This window comes from Vanessa tameamea, chromosome 14 (genome assembly GCF_037043105.1).
Source record: "Vanessa tameamea isolate UH-Manoa-2023 chromosome 14, ilVanTame1 primary haplotype, whole genome shotgun sequence".
Lineage (NCBI taxonomy): Eukaryota > Metazoa > Arthropoda > Insecta > Lepidoptera > Nymphalidae > Vanessa > Vanessa tameamea.
Genome location: NC_087322.1, coordinates 8,029,262 through 8,050,331, shown reverse-complemented (window position 1 = coordinate 8,050,331; position 21,070 = coordinate 8,029,262). Strand labels below are relative to the sequence as shown.

Below are 21,070 nucleotides of genomic sequence, written 5' to 3'. Positions count from 1 at the left end.
TTGTACTACGAAATAATAAGCTCTACTAAAGTTTAGATATATACAATACAATAAACCATAGTAATTAGTTTGTTTCTATATATTTCTGCTACATTTTAAAGTATCTTCAGCATTAGAAAACTTGAATCACAGGCTACTAAATAGTTTGAAAGCTAGAGAGAAATTAGAAATTTGAGTGAGCGTTGCCGCCAAAACTATATAATTTTGCAATTCCCTTTGCAAATTTTTTAGACTTATTATTGTTAGTTAAAAATTGTAGTTGGAATTTAATTTAGTAAAACGTGAACGTTCAACACTTTCATCTTACCTGCTTTCTTGTAGCTATTTCCTTTTTTTCGTTTAATTCGTTGTGATTCCTTGAAGGCAATTAATAACTGGGTTCACTTAGCACCACTATTTTTTTATAATATAAAATAACTTTTTAAAATTTTAGATCAATACTCAATACCCCATCAATACACAAAAACAACTCTGAACTCGTATGTACTAGTGTTGTATATCGATAGTCCACTATCGACAGACTATCGATAGACTAACGATAGTTAATGTAAAAGCGATACTATCGATACTATCGATAGCTTCCCATGAGCAATACTATTGATACTATCGATGGTTTTGCAAAATCCATTACTTTTAACCTAAACTATCGATAGTATCGATAGTTTTGTGCTATCGATAGCCAGTAATTTCCGATAGTATTACTTTCTCAAGATAAGTAATTTAGCAGGCCAACTATAGTGTATATTTAAATAAATGAAATTAAATTTACCACAACATTTGTTGTTAGAATTAAGACATTTTGTGCGGAATAAGGAATAATGAATAATTTTAATGTGAAAAATGTTGTCACTATTTTTTGTGTTTGATTTATGAATAAACATTATAAATACTCATAACATTAAAAAAACTTTTACAGGACAGTGGCATTACAATGAAACTTTTTTGTAGTAATCTTGAGATACATTACTTACATTAAAAAACCAATACTATCAAAAAATCGCTGGCTATCGATAGTCAAAAACTATCGATACTATCGATAGTAGCAATAGTATCGCTACTACCAATGGTATTGCTTACAGAGAGCTATCGATAGTATCGATAGTATTGATCAATACGATACTATCGATAGTACTATCGATATCCTGAATAGTTTTCGAGGTCAACTATCGATAGTTCTGCAACGCTGGTATATACTCATACAATATAACATCAACCGACTAAATGAAACGTAACTTGTCACCTCGTAACTCCGCAACTCCAATTAGATTTTGGGTTTCTTTTTATATTATACATTTTAATTATCTCCAGTAACTTTTTGAAATAAATAATGTTGTAATTTTATTTGCTGTAGTATATTTAAAAAAAACATAGGTTGGTTTTAAAATATATTTTTTTAAATAATCATCTTTAATCAAATTAGCAGTTAGTTTACTATAGAAGAAATAATTGTAATTATATATAAGTTATTTCCCACAGTGTGTATGAAATTTGGAAATTTTAGCGTTTTTTCATTGATATTAATTAATTACTCGTAACTTTACAACACGTAAATTATCTTTTATAATAACGTGTACGTCGATTTTTACAGAATATTTTTGATGTTCTGATATCATAAGTGACTTTTAGTATATTATTTCAACATTCTAAAAATAAACAGAAATCAGAACTTTAATAGAAATAGGTGCATAATAAATTCATTTCATTTGCGAAATGTAAAATATATAAAAAAAAATCTTAAATGTCACAAATATTGGTTTACTTTTTGTTGTTATCTCTTTCTAGTATCACATACGTCATTCTCTCACGTTCGATGTGTGGTGTCATAGAGAAATATTCGTGATCATACAACTCGCAGAAAAACTAATTCCAAATGCTGAATTTTACTTCTTATATTAACTATGTATTACATTTTTAAAAATATGGTCGTGTTGTGCGGTAACTTGCTACAAATATAACTAGAAAATTTTAGTTAAAATAGCTCATTATGAACTGTCATCAAGTACTTAGTGGTGCCTGTAATTCAGGAGATCAATGTTTTGCTGTTGGTTCAGTCGAAGGGATACCTTTTACAGTAAGTATATAAAGCAAACATTAAACTTTGATTACGGTGCGAGTCTCGTGACCAAATATATAAGATCCTTGTAATGGTCATTTAAGAGTAATAGTCCTAACAGGAAAATCTAATTTAGACTGGTATGATAAGAATATAATATTTATTGTCTTAGGTGTGAACAAAACACATTTATGTGCTTTTTTATAAATAAACGATTTAATAGAATCTAAATTATGTTCAATGTGTAAATTAATTTGTTTGTACAATAATTTTCATAACTTCAGTATTTTTATTATTATTGTAAAAAATATTGTTTACCTTGAAGTTGTGTTTATGTAGTGATGTATAGTGTAATGCGCACCATTTTTAGTATAAAATATGATAATATTAAAACAAATACAATTTCTTTAGCAGATAATTATAGTACTAATGACTTCATTTAAATGGATTGTATTTAATTGAAAAAGAATAAAACATAGCTATTACATAAACAATTTTATATCTGTTAAAATTTAAACTATCATTTATGTAATACCTTTAATACAATTTTAAACAATTAAGTGTAGAAATGGTATTTTCTGACATTGAATTATGTTTATTTCTAGGCCTATGCAGCAGGATGTAATATAGTAATACTTGCTTCAAATTTTGAACGTGTTCAAATAATTCCGGGTGCCATCCATGGCTACGTTCGTATTAGCTCTCTTGACTGCAGCACTGATACAGGAAAAATTGCTGCAGCTTATGGTGCAGAAGTGTGTATTTTTGAACCAACTCCCCTAATACATACAGCTGCCACTACTCATGTAAGTACCTTTTTTAAATATTTCATAATAACTATGTCATCTTATATTATTAATCCTCAACTGTTACCTCTTTTTTCATATTTATTGTTATGCGTGAAAAGATATGAAATTTTTCAATCTTATGTAACTGTCAGTACAACCCTCGTTTAAGGGTTATGTAAAGCCTTTATTCCCCTTTTAGGCCATACTTGCATATTTTTTTTTTGTTGGAACTAATCTATATCATGATAATTTAATATAAGATATTTAAATTAGTAAATAATTGATTCTTTTTTCTTATTAACCTGTAATTTTATTTGATATAAATTCAAAGGAAATTACTCAAAACAACAATTGCTGTAATAATTTTGTGTTCAATACAATATATTTTTTTTAAGATGTGTTTTCTTTATTAATTACAATTAATAATTTATTATTAACTAGTTGTCGCCGCGGCTTTGTTCGCGTTTTAGGGGTTGGTCATTAGGTGTTATATATAAATAAGTAGCCTGTCCTTGGGGTTCAAGTTTGCTTCATACCAAATTTCATGAAATTAGGTTTAGTGGTTTGGCAGAGAAAGCGTTACAGACAGACAGACAGACAAAGTAACTCTGTTTAGATTTACTTTCGCATTTAATAAATATTTTTGTAGTCTATAGAATAACTATTTCAATAATTATGGCAAACAAACATATGGCACTAATATAATATTATAGTTACGCGACTTTCGTACGGTACCCGTTACTCGATAAAAGTTTTTAACACGATATAAAACAGTCGACGTTTTATTAGGTAAATTCGAAATGCCAAAAACGCACTGAAGCGTTTACCTTGACACTAAATAATCAAATGTTTATTTTCTATTCAATTACACGCTAAGAACACGTGACTACTCTTTCAGTTATGCGTTGTTAAAATTAGGCTAATGATAAAAGTTATACACAGTGACATGTTTGGTCATTGTGTAAGACACTCGGTTTTACACGATAGTCATAGTTTTTATTCTTCTTTTTAGCTGTTTTTAGCATAAGTTACGGTTTTACCTGTAAATGTTATTTTGGCGGTGAGTAGTAAAATAATGATGGGTCTTCGCCTTTTGAATGTCTAATCAATGATGAAAGGAAGCGAAATCACTGTTTAAATAAATACAGTTAAGTAGTTAAACGGTGATTTCGCTTTTTGGTTATAAATTATTTTACAAGATACTCGTGAATTGAAATTAATACAGTTGCCATTTAATTGCCTACATGCGTCTCATTCTTAGTGGCTCATTAGCGCTGCATGGCTATTATATTCATCATTACAATATAAATAAAAGTATATTCATAAAGAGACCTTGTACATACGTGTAGGCAATAAATATATATATAGATGAAACAGTTTGCATGTATTCAATTCGTTCAACGCTCTCGTAAGTCACATGATTTGCAATTGTAGGTATATTAAATTGCTCTTCATAATAATGCATAGTAATTCTGCTCACCTCGAAGTTACATCACAATGTTACGGATATATGAAAAATCATAAACGTAAAAGGACATTTATTGTATGAGTACAAATTACGTTATTTTTATAATAATATGTATGGGTGTTCTTCAAAAAAGTTGAATAGTATTAATTTTTTTTTTAAATTGGCGCTTTTTTACGTCTATTACAATGTAAATATAAAATACGTGTCCATATCTTATCTAAAAGTAATGGAATCTAGGTAGGCAGATATATAATCTTCAAATATAAACAAATCAAATATTTTCTAGTTGACGTTACAATGTTCAGATTACATTCGGTTAGTCAATTAATGTATTGGAAACAGTTTACATGCAAAGATATCTGTAAAAATAGAAACACCAATTGAGAATGAAGGCTATCGCCCAAAGATTTCTTCCAGACTATGTTTAGGATCCTCAATTAATTAAATATACTCGACTGTGTACGTATTTGATATTTGAAAATGAAACTTAAAGATATTTTTTTTATGCCAGTTGGATAGAAGTATTTTTTAAAAAGGCTTATAGGTATTTTCTAAATTTTAAAATACTTTTTTTTAAGTAGGTACAAGCACTTTTGCAATTGAATATAAAGTGTTGGACTGTTGGTAAAGTTCAAAATATAGATTCTACCGAGAATAGTGCAAGAAACTCAAAAATCACTCTTTTTCATCAGTCATATTATTTACATGTAGTAATTATATACAATTACATTTATATGTTATTTGTATGTAAATAAACGAATACTATCTCCAAGCTCTTTGATCTGATATAATCTGCGGCATAATATACTCTATTTATTAATTTCATCAAATTACTTTTTGATAATTGATCGTTTTTTCCCTAACCAACTAGACATCAATACACAGCACAGACGTCCGTTTTGGAGAAATTAATTTTATAAGTATTAAAAACATATAACTGTCGACGTAGGTAGTTAATATTAAATGGTATAGTTAATATTATCGCGCATGCCTTAAATTACTCGTTCGATTAACTATAGCATTAACCACGCCTAGTTTTTAATATATTTTTTCTTAATCTTATGTATCAACAAAAACATATTTTTTATCACAGTCAATGAAACTCATTACGATGTATTTAAAGGGATTAACTCGCTAAAAGATATGTCTATAAAACTAAATTTAAGTGACTTTAAAGCTAGGTGGATTTTTGTGAGAAACGATATCATGTACATTTGAATGGTATGTATTGCGTCTACGTAAAATATATTGCCGTAATATGTTTTGGTTAATTTTGTTCTAAAGTTAGTTCAGCAAACTTGATCTATAGTTGGTAACTTAATATTATGGCGGGGTATGCGTTTCAATGCAAAAACATCATCATAATAAAATAATCGTTATCGATTTATATGTTCTTATTTTTATAGGGCCTAGAATATAGGTGGGTGCAAACAGGCAAATTGGTGGCAGATGGTCCGATCACTGCTCTTTCATGGAATCTAGAAGGTACACGGCTCCTCACCGGAGGCAAGATCCTACAGCTATGGCACCAAGCATCGCTATATCAGGACGACAGTCAACGTAAGTTTATAATGAACTACTGTTCTTTAGAAAAACACTGAAAATTATTCCGTATTTAAATTGAAAAACTTTAACCTTAATCTAGGCAGAGCATAAGAAATTAAATATTATAATATCTACGTTATACTTGATATTGCAATTTGATCAAACTTTAATTTGAGTACGAAGATATAGTTAAATAGTTTTGATACTCGACATTTTATTAATTAATGATAGCGTAGAAATAGAAGCTTTATATGGAAGTCTTCAGACCCCTTTGTCTCGTTACAGACGAGTACATTATATAGTATGCTCTTAGCTATAAGTATAAGCTGTATTGGCACGATCCCTTTGTTCGGAGCGATGCTTTATAAAATGATTACCTAAGTTGCGGCTCCAGCCGTGAGACGAAAAGCCATATCATGAATAAACTGCCGCACTGGCACATTTCCAGAAAGTTTTCTGGTAACAGTTTTATCGATTTCGCAGCATTGAGTCAAAATAAATTTTAAAGAAGAAACGAATTCGTTGTTACTTAGAATTAGTTACGTTTTTCTTATTAAGCGAACTAATTATATAGGTACTGTGTTTTTTGAATCACAAAAACCTAAAAGAACTTTTGACGAAGACGAAATTCTGTCACATACGGCATCGGGGTCGAAGCATTGTTCTTTAATAAGCTCAAAACCTTCTTCTTAAGCGGAGATCTTCCCAATAGTGGGTCTTTTACTGACTGCAACAACAACAAAAACTTTAGTGACATTGTTAGATTCAAATTTTTATTTTGAGTTTTCTAGTTATGTAAGCTTTTATTCCTATTTAGTTTGCGCATGCGCAATCTGCATTGATTTTATAGTAACATTACGGTTCACTGATTGGCATTTCAGTATCAGTAATTAAGTATAAGTATTACAATTAAAAAATACATATATATATATATATATATAATGGAAAACTTTGTTCGTGTCTTCTTCTTAAACGTTTATCAATGCGATCGATGTCCTTGTACATGTACATGAAAAAATAAGGCTATTAATTAATTTTAATATCAATCTGTAATCCAACGTCAAACCTATTTTCTCTCAATTTGCGTCAACCCGTTTATTTATATAACTCTAACGACACAGTTATAGTTCATATTGTTTGCTATGACTAGAAATAAAAATATTGACATTTATATTAATTAATTGCAGCAAGCTCAGGCGTTACATTCCAAATAGGTGGGGATAAAGATGAAAAAACAAAACCTCCCGAAGAGGAAGAGCCTGTGAGTATAATGTTGAAATATGGCGATCGCTAGCTATCTGATAAGATAAATAGATACAACTACACGCTGGTATCTCTGTTTGGCTTAACTCACGAATATTTATAGTGCTATCTAGAGTTTATAGTTTCATACAACTTTACAAACGGCTTTGTTTAAACTTCGTGTTACGGCGATGATCATACAACTGCTTATCTATGGAACTATGCTAATTTGAATGTTTTAAAGATAACAAGATCGTAATATTTTTAGTCATTACATTTTGTTTTAACAGATTTTTTTATGAAATTTTAATTATTAAGAAATTAATTTTGGACGAAAATTAACATTAGATGTTAGGATACTTTTCCTTTCTTACGTTCACGTAGTTCTCACACTGTGTATCAAAAACAATGATATCTCTTAGATATGAGAATTGATATGTCATGTCATAGTGTGGAAATGTTAATATTAGATTAGTGTTATACACGTCACGCGTAAAACTTAACCGGAAATGACCGATTCAAATCCGGCCTAGAATTATTGAATTTTCACGTCCTTCATATGTAGTCATAATTCCCTTCGTGTTCCTCAAAAACAGACTGGAAGAAGTATACATGTGTTAATCGAACCTTCTCTTTAAACGGTAGTAGAAGACTTGGTCGAGCTGTACAAATTTGACAGTTTCATTTATTATGGATTAATTTAAAGAAATTTGAAAGACGAAGTGATCTTTCATATACAGGATTAAACAACTCGTGTTACATGACAAAATTATGGAAACGATATCGTATTAAATCTATATGAATGCTAATGTTAGTTTGTACAACATTATACTTATGTTGTAGGGTTGGATTTGTGTATGGCAATGTCACACAGCGACGCCTGCGCACCATCTCGCGTTCTCACCGGACGGCGTGCTGTTCGCCACCTCCGGCGTCAATGACAGGCTCGTCAAGATATGGTATCAAAATAAAGGTATGATGTGCTGAGACAAGATATTTTTTTCGTATCGATTAATTAAGCCTATCCACATACACTTAAATATATAATATGTACATTATTTATAATTGTCTGGTCGCTATGTTCCTTTGCAGTATTAGTTCAAGCTCATAGTGAGCACAACCCGCCCGAGCTGAACTACACATTCATTTACGTAGCACACCCGCGGGCCGTCACACATCTTTCATGGCGAAAAACCAGCAAGTATATGCCCAAGTAAGTTTCAAATCAATCTATCTATGCATTAATATACTAATCAATATCACACATGTAACGAGTTCGCTACAGTATTTCAACGCTAATAGTCTGAATTTTTATTTACAGAGGCAGCGTAGGCAACGTGCTAGTGACGTCATGCGTGGACAACATATGTCGCGTGTGGGCGGAGACGCTGCTGCCGGAGGACGAGTGGGGCGGCTGCGTCACTGCGCACGCGCGCTCCCCGCCGCGCCGCCAGCGCGCCACGCACCGACACAAGCACCGCTTCATGCAGCGCCTGAAGCACATGAAGTGAGTACCAGCACGGGCCGCTATAGATCAAGTGACTGATTATACGAGTATCTGTGTGACGTGGTAAAGACTCCGTGTCTTAGAGAATAATTGAGATATGAAATACATTTTTAAAATTGAAGATATGACTCATATCACTGTACATATAGTTGTGGTTTACTGTAGATTGATATACAATAACTATTTGTTGTAACACAGAACATGTTTCCACATCCGGCGGACGGCGCAGTCGTCGAAGCAGCCGGGAGCGCCGATACCCACGCTCCCCTCCACGTACAGCGCGCACGATTTTCACAATCCCTACCACTCTACATCATACACCGGAGGTCAGAATTAGGAATCAATAACATACATAACTAAGTGAAAAACGTACTTTCAAGTACTAGTGGTTGTTAAGTATGAACTTTAGTATTTAGACAATCAATAATTTTGAAAAGATAATGTAATATTTTCTCAGGTCTCCACTTCCATCTAGCGGCCTCTATAAACGCGGAAACCGACATCCCACTTGTTCCGTCGCTCGCTGGCGGCGGTCGCTTCATATTGCACTGGCTGCACAACAAGGAGATGCACTTCACGAGCCAAGCTGAGGCGATACTGCACGATCTTACTAAAAAAGTAAGTAAAGTAGACGTGTTAAAAAATTGATACTTTTGAGACAATTACTTACTGACTGAGGTATCTAATGCAATTGCTTTACTGGTTAATGATATAGTTTATATTTAAAACAACATATCTAATGTATTATTATGTTCAGATATTAGATAAAGAAGAGACAGATGAGGGAGGTTCCGGGTCAGATCACACCACACATCCGGACGGAGAGAATGAAACAAGTATGCAATTAATTATTTGAGCTTATTTAAGCTAACGTTACATAAGCTTTATTTATTTTATATACTTTGGTTAAGTATATTTTGTACACAAAAATTCAAAAGTTGATTTTATAAAAGTAAAAACGTATTTTGTAGCATACAAAGCTCTATATTTGTATACTCCATGCGCTAATATCATAATGTCAACCATTTTGGGTGAATTTGTAACACACAAGTTTAAGTAAGTTTTATAAATAGGAATGCGAGCTAGATGAAAAAATAGCATTAACGAAACGCAATGCGTTCGAGGTATTTACTTGTACTAGTACTAAAATGAATACAATTGAGTAACTAGTAGTCTTAATACACCGTTTTGATTCTAAAGTGCAATTGGTTTAAACTTCTGTTGCTAAATAAAATCTGGTAAAAAATTAAAGGCGCTAAATGTTATCGTTGTATTCAAGTTATCAATCAGACAAGCTTTACTCGCATACATGTATACATTCCTTAGATAAATAAAACGCAATCATTGTGTAATCGCCTGTCAATATATTTGGTCGCGTTATAAAGCGATTAATTGCTTTGTATTTTATTCGACTGCCTATTTCATGCTGCTATGTAGGAAATAGACGACCGAGCCAACATTTAACTAAAGTCCTATCAGAAGATAACAGCAATAGTGACGATCAACCAGGTAAAATATATGTATCAGCTGTAGATGTCATGTGACTATCGCCTCTAGTGCTTATAATAAAAATTGAATTATATAATTCGAAACTTGTTTTATAATTTTTTAAGTTGTTTTTATACGTTATTAATAAAAAAGGTTGTTAAATTCTGACAATAAAAAAATATATCATTTTTATTCATAAATTAACGAAAACCATTACAGTTGAGTAGTATATAAATGGTATTAATTTCCAGCTAGTGGCAACCACAGTCATCCCAGTTTATCGAACACAACATCTATAAACTCGATAGCGACGGACGTCACTTGCACGCACCTGCCAGATTCGCTTGATGCTAAAATAGAGGCCCTGCTGCGGGACTGGCATCAGAGTCCTGATTTATTGTTTTCTATACATCCCGTCGACGGCAGTTTTCTCATATGGTGAGATAAAATTTGAATAGTATAGTATATAATAGGAAATAATGCAATTGAAAATTATCTAAGAGAATGAAATTTAGGGTGCATTTTATATATAATTCATCAATTTTTAAATCATCTCTCTCGATAAATGTGCTATCTGACACTAAAAGGTTTTTCAAATCGGACCAGTATTTTTTGACACACAAACAAACTCTTGAACTTTATAATACTGTGTTGCACAAGGGATGTCTGTATCGAGTGTTTACCGGCCGAATGTCCGGCAGGGTGTGCGAGTGGCTGGACGAGCTGCAGGCGGGCGCCATCCGGCAGGCGCAGGTGTCGTTCTCGGCGCGCATCCCGTCCGCCTTCCCGCTGGGCGACGCCACCACCATGTGCACGCCGGCCGCGCTGTACCACGCCGCCGCGCAGCCGCTCTACGTGCGCCACCGCACCAAGCCCGTGTCGCCCGGTGCGTGCTCGTATTCATTGGCCGTTATGGTTACCGTATGATGTATAGAGATACTTGTAATGTAAATGTAATATAATATAATTATATTTTTCACCAGGTCAAACTCAAGGGGAAACTGTGACGACACCCCTAGCCAGTGTACAAGAAGAAAAAGAGGAAACGGAATGGCCCCAGGGCGACGACAAACCTACGCAACAGGAGAATGGTATTCATATTTATATGTGATCGATTCACGTAATCGACTACTGTTATTTGACTGTTTATTTTATTCTAGGGACTCGAGAAGAGAATAATAATGAAATGAAGAGAAAAACGAGCGTTGCTACAGAAGAGAACAATGAAAATCAGGACGGAGATGTTTTGGAATCCGCGCCCGTTATATCAATGGTCACGAACCACACGAATGGAACATTGAATTTGTGGCAATTAACATTTGACGACAAATCCAAATTTTCACAGGTAAAATATGTCTTAATATGTATACATGAAAATATGTATACATTTTGTAGAATTATTATTAATAAAATTCTTAAATTTTGCAGGTGCTATCAATCGGACACGCTTCCAGAGCGTCCGGACATAGATTTAGAGTTAACGACATCACATGCCATCCAGTATTACCACTGTTACTCACCACGAGCCACCACAACATATCAGGTAATATATGACATTGACTTAAACCTGAGAGTCGGAAACATCGTGCCGAGACTCGAGTGAGACGTGTATCGTTGTGCGGCTGTGTGCGCAGACAACGAGCGCGACACGGCGGGCGCGGACGTGGACGCGGCGGCGGGCGGGCTGTGCTCGGAGCTCATCATGTGGCGCGTGGAGTGCGTGGGCCCGCTGGGCAAGTCGGGCGGCGTGGCCGAGCTGGCGCGCGTCAACTCGCCGCACCTGTCCGCCTTCAGCAACGTGGCCTGGCTGCCCACGCTGCTGCCGAGGTACGCGCCTCTATTCTGGTATCTCGGTCGCAACTGACTCGAACTCATCTTATTATTCGTTTACTATAATATTTTTTGTAGCACTACACTCGGAAATCTGTCAAATTCTCCGTCTGCCTGCTTCGTGGCGAGCGACGGTGAGAGTTTAAGGCTGTTTCAAGCGGTTATCGATGCGCGGACGTTATTAGCTGAGATCGCCACCTCGGAAAGACGCCATAAAGATGTACTGGTAAGTCATGTCACTATTAACGTTAACATGGGCTATCCATTTGCTAGATATTACACACTAAAATATTATATGGTATGCGATATGTTGACTATTAACGCTCTATTTAAGTTCGTAAAACTAAACATTCAGTATCGGATATTCATTTTCGTTGGTTTTCGCGCCTTTGGATTTGTTTTCAACTTAAAAGTAAAATATTCCGTCAGCATCACGACACCATGTCGATGTCATCGGATTCAACGATCGAAGATGGCGGAGTTCCTCTTCACGACCGCATCAAGATCGTGTCCCAGCAGTCCACGGCGAGACCTGGAGCTATTATCCAGCTGCATGCCATCGCCGACGCCACACACGACTGGCACAACACACAGCTGTTGCACGTGTTTCAAGAGCAATTAATTACTGGTAACCGTAATAATATACGTAAATTTATATATCATTATGTCTGTATACAGACATATAGTCGTCTAAATATTATTTAAATATAAAAATGAGCTGTCAAACTAATTTAATACTTTTAATGTTTAGCGTGAACCATATATGGTCATGGATATTTATTTACATGATATATTATATTATTATTATCTTTTTTGGTATCTTATGCAACTAATTTGGTAACGAAAATAAAAATTATTATTTAACGTAAATGTTCTTACAGGTGAACGAACAACAAGCGATACAGAAAGTTCAGATTCAGGTGTAGAGGGTTCTGAAGCCAACACCATCACGGAAGCTGGCTTAGAGGCAATAGTAGATTTGCGAAAGGCTGCGGTTTTTAATGAACCGTTCTATATCGTTGTCTTAGAAAGAACTGATGGTGGTTCTACAGTTCATATGTGGAGACTTACTGTATCATCTCAGGCTGACCCCTCAGGTTAAATATAAAGTTTTCTTGCCTTCACTATCATTAGTTGTTACTTAAACACATAGAACTATGCATTCGTCTTAAATATATATATATATATATATATATACATATATAATATGTAAGTAGATATGTTTGTTTGAAATGTTTTTATACTATATAATTTTTTTCATTTTATATTTATTTTAGATGATTTTACAAATAGTATGATGTACGTACCGGACAGTGCCCTAGTGCAAGAAGAGGAGGGAGAATCTAGGAAAAATTCTGTCTCAATGGATACAGACCGACCTGCCGCTCCCGCTGTTAATTCACATCTTTCCATTACAACTAAAAAGGTATGATTCTATGATTATATATTATAACATAAAAAAATATATTTAAAAAAATGTATGTTGTATTGGAAAGTACATAAAAGAGTATTGCTATTATTTGTTGTTAACAGGTATGCGAGTGTCCGCTGTCGCTGCCCGACGGCGTGGATGTTATTCACGCAACTCCTGCTGCGGGACATCTGAGCTCAGCATCAATTTATCCAGCTTGTTTAGCGCCATATATATTAGCAACGGCATGTTCCGATAGCACCTTAAGGTACGTCCCATCGAGCAAAAAAAAAAAATATTTTTTAGAAATTATCTGAAAAAGTATACCAGCGTAAATTCCTCGTGCAGGTTTTGGAAGTGTAACGTCACTAAAAAAGACAACGACGAATTCGAGTACTCGTGGAAGGAATGGGAAATGATGAACAAGGATCAAGAGTCTACTATAGACATTCCAGGTGAGGCATTTAACGAACGACGCGGTCGTGTCGTCGCCCGTCGCTAACGCGCCCGTGGCCCGCCGCAGGTCAGCCGCTGCATATCAGCGCGGCGTACTCGGGGCGCATCGCGTGCGCGTACAAGTGCGGGCGCTCGTTCACGCGGCCGCGCGCGCCCGGCGGCGCCGCGCCCGACGCGCGCTTCGTCAACCTGTGCGTGTGCGTGTACGAGTGCGAGAGCACGGGCGGCGCCGAGTGGCTGCTGGAGGACACCATCCCGCTGCGCAACGTCAGCCTGCCGCGCGTGGGCGTCTGCGCCGACACGCAGATCGACCTCTCCTATCTGCACGACACCTCCTTCATGCAGAAGAAGCAGAGGCTGACGCAGGTCACCGCTTTTTTTATGCTATGTTTTATATTCTGATCAAAATTATGTGTGAATCGGAATAGGGAACGGCGTCGTCTTAGGATTCGGAATATGTTTAAAAATTATAATATATTGCCACATTGTAGGTGTTACAAACGCTGTCGTCCGATGAGAGCCGCAACAACCGCAACGGCGAAGGCGACACGGGCAAGTCGGCTGGTCTTCTAGCAGTACCGTCGTTCAGTACTCTCCAGTCGTTGCGCAGGAGCATAATGGAGAACGGCAACACGTGTCCGCTCACCCAGAAACATCTAGTTCAACTCGACTGGGTGTCTAAGGAAGATGGATCGCACATATTGACGGTTGCCGTTGGTTCCCGGGTGCTCCTTTTCACGCCAGTTTCTAGTGACTTGGCACAAGCTAATTTAAAGGTTAATTGGTTGACGCCACTTAAAGCTAAAAAAAATACAAAAACTTTTATCTAAATATTTTTTAAGAAATACAATAATATTTTTTTAGGCTATGAAAGAATCGATTAATAATAACCGCCCAATACTCCGAAAAGCGTCGTCATTAGCCGCACCATTATTCGTGGAGGAAATACGATGGATGCAGCTACGGAGAATCCAGTTGAAGACGGCGGACGGTTTGCCACCTTTACCAATGCAGATATCTTGGGTCCGAGATGGCATACTAGTTGTTGGGATGGACTCAGAAATGCATGTTTACTCGCAGTGGAAACCCGAAACTCCTCAGATTACTTCTGGACAAGCAACGAATCAGGTATAACAATGCACACCATAGTCTTCAGATTTCTATAACGAACTTACTTTTAAACAAACTTTTTAATCCAATCATTTTTTCTCGAAAACATTAACATCGGTCTGTCTGTATTAGTTCCCTAAATCATGGTAGAATATTAAATAACTTTTTCCTATGAAGAACATTTTTCTTACATTTTTAATTAGATTTATGTTTGGCGTTTAATTAAATACAGGAACAAGAGGAAGGCGGTGAATCGCGTGCTCTTCGTGATTCTGATTTACGTGTATCCGCACCGCACTTACAGCGAGTGTCGTCTATTAATCTCCAGCTTTTAGAACGAGATGCTAGAAGAAGAAACAAAACACAACCGGATCAACCGCAAGTACGTGACAGCACTCATACTTAGTACATTGTTATTGTTCATATTTACGTACCTAATGTTCGCTGTGTGATCAAAATTTGAGGAACTCAAAATACATGAATTTGCATCTTTAAAACGTTTTTTTCAGTTTCTATATTTTTTTTATTAACCATACTAAAAGTTTTCAATAACTTCCAAATAAAATAAAAATCTTCCAACAAACAAAGGAGACAGGTTAATGAAATCTTTTGCGATTCGCATTTTGAAAATACTTTTTTTTTATTTTAGACTTAAGCCTTAGATGTAAATAACACAATAAATTTCAACCGATTAAAGATTTTGTACTTTAGTTTTATTTTTAATTTTCTTTATAGCCTCTCTTGGACTACATGCCTGACTATGGTTTATTCGAAGCATCACAAATGGCTTGTCCGGTGTTGCCACAGTATCACCCTAAGCAACTGATGGAACTACTTAATAGCGGAAAAATTCGATGGGTCAAAGCCATTCTCGCTCATTTAGTCAGGTAATTTGGAGCTAATGTTTCATTCGTTTTTCTTGTTTTTTTTTCATTAAATTTATTTTTAATTATTTTATTAGGTGTATGGGTGGAACCTACACGAGCCGTAGTTCTCAAGGTGACGAGGACAGTTTGTCTAGACAGGTATAAAAAATTTTTTTATTTGTCTCAATATGCGTGTCACATGTATGCTGCTTATATGCATTGTTATAAAACTATAAGTCACTATTTTATCACAAGTTTCGATCATAGTTTTCTTACAAATATTAACTTATCCCAAGAGTTATTTCATAAGTTTGCTTGGAATTTTCAAGCTTAAGTTATATTCGTTTACTTTAGTCATTTGACGAAACATATTAGATCAGTAAATGATTATGTTAATAAAAGATACATTCATCGTTACTTAATACTTATATAATTATTTTTTTATAATGGTATTCAAATCGTATTGCTTTCACCGTAGTGATAATAATATCAAGCGTATCATATGTTCATAACAAGCATTTACACTGTGATGTTTTAAAAGCAAATGGCCGCCAAAGTACCGCTTACACTGTGATCAAGAACGTTTTATATCCGTTCTAGCAATGTTTTTATCGAAATGCACTTGTAGAACTGCTATACGACGGACCGAATAAACATTTTTTTGAAACGCAGTTGAATAAAAATATTATTAGTACTGTTTAATTACAAAGAAAATTAGAGTAGGTTAAGAAGGTAACGCATCGCCAATGGTACTCTGATTTTGAAGAGTTTTGGAGACTATCCATTAAAAACCGTAGTTGTATGGCAGTTCTAATTTAAAACGAGTGCGTGAAATCGCATAATGTCACAAGTCCCAGTCCGATACCGCGGGCCCCGCCATGGCTTCGTGTAGGTGTGTATGCGCATGTGGTGCACGTGTACGTGTGTTGCAGCGCGGGTGGTCGCGGTCGCGCACGCTGTCCGTGTCGTTCGCCGCGGGCGCCGCCTCGCCGCTAGACGGCGTCGCACAGGTATCGGCTTCACTTTCGCTTACAACAAACACTACGCATCTTTTTAGCTGTCGTTTAATTTTTTTTTTCTTTAAGTTATTGAGGAGAAAAATGTCTTCGAGGTGTTCCGAAATACGATTACTTTTGTTAGTGGCCGAGGCAGCGATATGTTGGTTGTTTTGTACTTCCAATTTTGGAAATTAATTTACTTTTTATTATTCTTTGATGCTTCGGTAAAATTGGGAATTTATTTTTAATTAACAATTTTCACAATATCTTGCACATATTCGCACCAAAAGCATCTTGGTTTTTTATTTTATATTTTTACACAAAATGATCCTTAAAATGAAGTATATAAATATTAGATTTTAATAACAATCCTAACATATAGATAACCGAAGATGTGCAGCTGGATTACGCAGAGCTGACATCGGTACCGCCATTACCTCTTTGGACCCTACTTGTCGCGGACAAGGAGTCCGCACATCATCCGTCCACTATTCAAGAAGCTAAGGTAAAAACTTATATATTTAACACACACATTAATGTAGATATGTTTTTAAATAGAATTAACATGCTTTAATATAAATTATAGGATAAAGCTAAAGGCTAATACTAGTACTACTTAAACATTAAAATAAAATGTTAAAAATAAAGTGCTCAAAATGTTTTCAAGATATATGAACTTTAATTTAGATAACAAATTTATTCCAGGATTATAATGAACTATTTGAGGGAACAATGGAAGTAGAAGATGATCTCGATGCTCTTTTGCTTGGTGAAGATGAAGGCATCGACCGTCGACCTTCGATGCCGGAACGACAGCCTCTCTCACACTTTGGACCAAGACAAGGTATTATTTGAATATGTTACATACTATTTGAATAAAATTTAAAGTTCTTGAATAATCCGGTTCGCTAAAATATTCAAAATCATAATGAAAGTTGATGTTCTACATGACACTTTCGTTTGTGTATAGGTCGCATTCTCTCGAGACTTCTAACTCATACCCACCTCCCCGGATTGAGCTCACTGGACCAGATGCATCTGCTCGCTCTAGCGGACACCGTGTCCACGTGCGACGCGGACTTCGCAGAGCGGTTAACGAATAACGCAAGAGTAGACGTTGCTCAGGGCGCCGGACAGGAGATATTACCTGGTACGTTGTTTTACTTTAGTAAAAAGACAGATAAAGATATAATCCGCATCCGGACGAGTTATCTTGGCGGAAGCCTACTTTAAGAAGCTTGAAGTGAAAATTTAAGAAGTTTTTCGTACTAATTATCTTATGCCAAGTGGTAACCAAAAACCAGTATGAATTAAGGTCATAATTTTGCATGAATTTTGTAAATTTGATTATCACCAGAGACGTGTGTGATTACCATATCATTAAAAAAAAGTATTTTTTATGACAATCTTGGTGGCATTTTCATGATGTGACCTTCCAACAGACTCCTTAGACGACTGTGGGCTGCGATTCCTCCTCGCCATGAAGCACTACGGCTACCTGCTGCGCTGCCTGCCGCTGGCCCAGCGCGCCACGCTGCAGCGCACCGGCGTCGGCACCTGCAACCTCGTGTGGGCCTTCCACTCCGAGACGCACGAGCAGCTGCTCGCTCTCATACCGGGATACACCAAGGGGCAGCCCAAGTGGTCGACTATGAGAGAATTGGGTAACTTGTGCTTGATAATTGGCCAATAAATTGTATTTATGACTTACAACCAAATAAACTTATCTAAAAACAAACAAAAATCTTAATTATTATATACGACTTAAGGCGTGGGTTGGTGGGTGCGCGGCGATTTGCTACGGATATGCGTGGAGCGACTCGCTCGCGCCTCCTACATGGCCAAGCAGGACCCCATGGATGCCGCGCTCTACTATCTAGCTATGAAGAAGAAAACGCTACTATGGGGGCTGTTCCGCTCCAACCGAGACGATAAGATGACCGCGGTACTTAAAACTTAAAAAGTCATTTTATGAAGCAGCAATACGTACTGACAATTATTGACGTTATTATTTATTTGTAGTTCTTTGCAAATGACTTCGGTGAAGATCGATGGCGCAAAGCAGCGTTGAAAAATGCGTTCGTTCTACTAGGAAAGCAACGCTTCGAACATGCGGCGGCATTCTTTTTACTAGGCGGGGCTCTGAAAGATGCTCTGGAGGTAATATAATCTTCAAACAAAATAAGTTCAAATGTAATTATTAACTTTAAAAATAAATAAATAACATTTTAGGTACTCATGACACGGTTAGGAGACTTGCAACTGGCAATGGTGGTGGCACGTCTATATGAATCGGATAACACTTTGCCGAACAGCTTGAGGAAATTACTAATGGACGAGATACTGGGGTAAGTGAAACTTGCATAAGAAATGAATTCATCTCCTCTTTCAACACATCAAATAAACACATCAGACTCGACGGAGTAGTTTCTAGAGAGTGGCGAGGTATAATATAAGCTCACCGATCGCAGCGGCGACGCCGAGGACGGCGAGGTGGACCTGGAGCGCGCGCACCCCGACCCGTTCGTGCGCTCCATGGCGCTGTGGGAGCTCAAGCGGCACGGCGAGGCGCTCGACACGCTGCTCAACCCGGCCGGCCGCCTGCACGCCGCGCGCGACAACGAGCCCATGCCCAGCGTCTTCAACTTCTACGTGTACCTGCGCACGCACCCGCGCCTCAAGCGCAACAACATGCCCAGCCAGGTGAGACGGCGCCTGCCTCTGCGCGCTCCGAGGCGGTGGCGGTGGTCTTAACGCCGTGTCGGTTGCAGGGCGGCACCCTAGCCCTCCTCCAGCAGGAAGCGGACGAGGGCATAACGCGGCTCGAACGCCGCCTGTACTTCCAAACGGCGCATGGCCACTTCAAGGCGGGCTGTCCGGCGCTGGCTCTGGAGGTGCTCTCCAAGCTCCCGGCGCGAGTTCGCGAGGAGAAGGTCCGGCAGCCGCCCGTGTCTGCGCCTTCCGTGGACGACAACGTGATACACACGGGACAGCTGGTCGAAGACACGATTGTCAAAAGTACGACTCATTCACGTCCGTTTGTACGTCGTTGTGTCTTTATTTGTTTTGGCTTATGCTAACACAGTTGATACAATTTTGTTTTTTTTATTTTTATATTCGGGCATACTTATAATAGGTCCAAATTCGTAAAATCTAATTTTGCCGTACGTAATTATATGACATTTGATATATTAGATCTTAATTATGTTTTCGTTAAATTCAACACATACTCTTGGTGGAAGGGCTTTGCACATGCCTGCCTGAGTACCGCCCACTAATCTACCGACAAACAGCAATACTTATGTTGTACTCCGGTTGGAAGTCCAGCCAGTGTAATGACAGGCACAAGGGACATAACAACTTAGTAACCAATATTGGTGGCGAATTGGCGATATACGTAGTGATTTACGAATGTTTTTTCTTGCAGCGCCAATGACTGGGCAGTGGTGACCACTGACCGTCAGGTGGCCTATTTGTTCGTCTGCCTAATAATATTATATAAAAAAATATTTTATTGTATTAACATTGTAAAAAAAAAGTAATATAAATTTTCCCGAGAGGGTCAAATGTTCTTACTATATAGGTACCCAGAATGTTTGTTCTTTATTTCATTTATTTAAAGTAAATTTATAATTAAATATTTTATCATCATTTACAATATTAATTCTCTCATTTAGTTATTAAATTATTATTTTTAACAGAAGAAGAAGATACTATGGATTGGGGCAAACCAGCCATAGACGTAGACTGGGGCGCACCAGTCCCAATTAAGACTGATGAACTTGTTCTCAGTTGGGATGATGAAGAAGAAGAAAAGTAAGAAATATTAAATAATAATTGCAAGCATATTAATCATGGCGACATTAATCATGGACATTCCTTAACATTTAATTACGTTTTGCTTGGACTTGTTCCTTTTCATTCGCTACTCAAATTCAATATTAGTCAATTATTTAATGAGCAAAAAATATTAATAAATTTTACTAGCAAAAATTTATATATATAATTTTTATAGTTTTTTAAGTGATTTTTATAGTTTTTTAATTAATTCATTGCATATAATTAGATCAGCCGGTTCGGGAGCGTCTACGCCACCATTAGAAATGAAAATGGACAAGAGAGAGGAACCAGCTGTAAACGAAACTAATGATACGGAAAAGGAGGAAGAGCCTCCCACAGTCGATATAATGGCACAACAACTGAAGTTTGTCGCTTGCCTCAAGATATTGATGGAGGAGCTCAGTACACTGGCGACCGGCTTCGAAGTTGACGGTGAGCTCGATAGAGTATATATTTAAAACGATAGTG

The 21,070-nt window shown here is 36.6% G+C and overlaps 2 protein-coding genes across 6 annotated transcripts in view; one reads left to right on the top strand and one right to left on the bottom strand.

The window, feature by feature from the left end:
- LOC113398644 (endophilin-A) overlaps window positions 1–481 on the bottom strand; it is a 37,809-nt gene extending 37,328 nt beyond the window's left edge. The window contains exon 1 of the mRNA XM_026637492.2: window positions 308–481. The gene's annotated coding sequence lies outside the window, so the exon portion shown is untranslated. The remainder of the gene's footprint in view (window positions 1–307) is intronic.
- A 1,296-nt stretch (window positions 482–1,777) lies between these two features.
- LOC113398780 (dmX-like protein 2) overlaps window positions 1,778–21,070 on the top strand; it is a 30,439-nt gene continuing 11,146 nt past the window's right edge. For 3 of the 5 annotated variants that reach the window (XM_026637677.2, XM_026637673.2, XM_026637674.2), the window contains exons 1-41: window positions 1,778–2,071; window positions 2,659–2,859; window positions 5,716–5,869; window positions 7,042–7,115; window positions 7,940–8,069; window positions 8,189–8,309; window positions 8,418–8,603; window positions 8,802–8,929; window positions 9,061–9,221; window positions 9,361–9,439; window positions 10,041–10,112; window positions 10,343–10,529; window positions 10,793–10,977; window positions 11,075–11,182; window positions 11,252–11,436; window positions 11,520–11,634; window positions 11,726–11,918; window positions 12,000–12,147; window positions 12,351–12,549; window positions 12,803–13,018; window positions 13,199–13,347; window positions 13,455–13,600; window positions 13,681–13,787; window positions 13,856–14,154; window positions 14,280–14,564; window positions 14,653–14,916; window positions 15,131–15,280; window positions 15,634–15,785; window positions 15,860–15,923; window positions 16,697–16,774; window positions 17,145–17,267; window positions 17,468–17,606; window positions 17,733–17,912; window positions 18,205–18,426; window positions 18,532–18,707; window positions 18,785–18,922; window positions 18,995–19,110; window positions 19,234–19,465; window positions 19,534–19,780; window positions 20,464–20,578; window positions 20,829–21,034. In XM_026637677.2, the coding sequence (XP_026493462.2) occupies window positions 1,985–2,071; window positions 2,659–2,859; window positions 5,716–5,869; window positions 7,042–7,115; window positions 7,940–8,069; window positions 8,189–8,309; window positions 8,418–8,603; window positions 8,802–8,929; window positions 9,061–9,221; window positions 9,361–9,439; window positions 10,041–10,112; window positions 10,343–10,529; window positions 10,793–10,977; window positions 11,075–11,182; window positions 11,252–11,436; window positions 11,520–11,634; window positions 11,726–11,918; window positions 12,000–12,147; window positions 12,351–12,549; window positions 12,803–13,018; window positions 13,199–13,347; window positions 13,455–13,600; window positions 13,681–13,787; window positions 13,856–14,154; window positions 14,280–14,564; window positions 14,653–14,916; window positions 15,131–15,280; window positions 15,634–15,785; window positions 15,860–15,923; window positions 16,697–16,774; window positions 17,145–17,267; window positions 17,468–17,606; window positions 17,733–17,912; window positions 18,205–18,426; window positions 18,532–18,707; window positions 18,785–18,922; window positions 18,995–19,110; window positions 19,234–19,465; window positions 19,534–19,780; window positions 20,464–20,578; window positions 20,829–21,034 (6,517 nt within the window). In that variant the 5' untranslated portion in view covers window positions 1,778–1,984. The remainder of the gene's footprint in view (window positions 2,072–2,658; window positions 2,860–5,715; window positions 5,870–7,041; window positions 7,116–7,939; window positions 8,070–8,188; window positions 8,310–8,417; window positions 8,604–8,801; window positions 8,930–9,060; window positions 9,222–9,360; window positions 9,440–10,040; window positions 10,113–10,342; window positions 10,530–10,792; window positions 10,978–11,074; window positions 11,183–11,251; window positions 11,437–11,519; window positions 11,635–11,725; window positions 11,919–11,999; window positions 12,148–12,350; window positions 12,550–12,802; window positions 13,019–13,198; window positions 13,348–13,454; window positions 13,601–13,680; window positions 13,788–13,855; window positions 14,155–14,279; window positions 14,565–14,652; window positions 14,917–15,130; window positions 15,281–15,633; window positions 15,786–15,859; window positions 15,924–16,696; window positions 16,775–17,144; window positions 17,268–17,467; window positions 17,607–17,732; window positions 17,913–18,204; window positions 18,427–18,531; window positions 18,708–18,784; window positions 18,923–18,994; window positions 19,111–19,233; window positions 19,466–19,533; window positions 19,781–20,463; window positions 20,579–20,828; window positions 21,035–21,070) is intronic. The other 2 variants (XM_026637675.2, XM_026637676.2) reach the window with 2 other exon arrangements.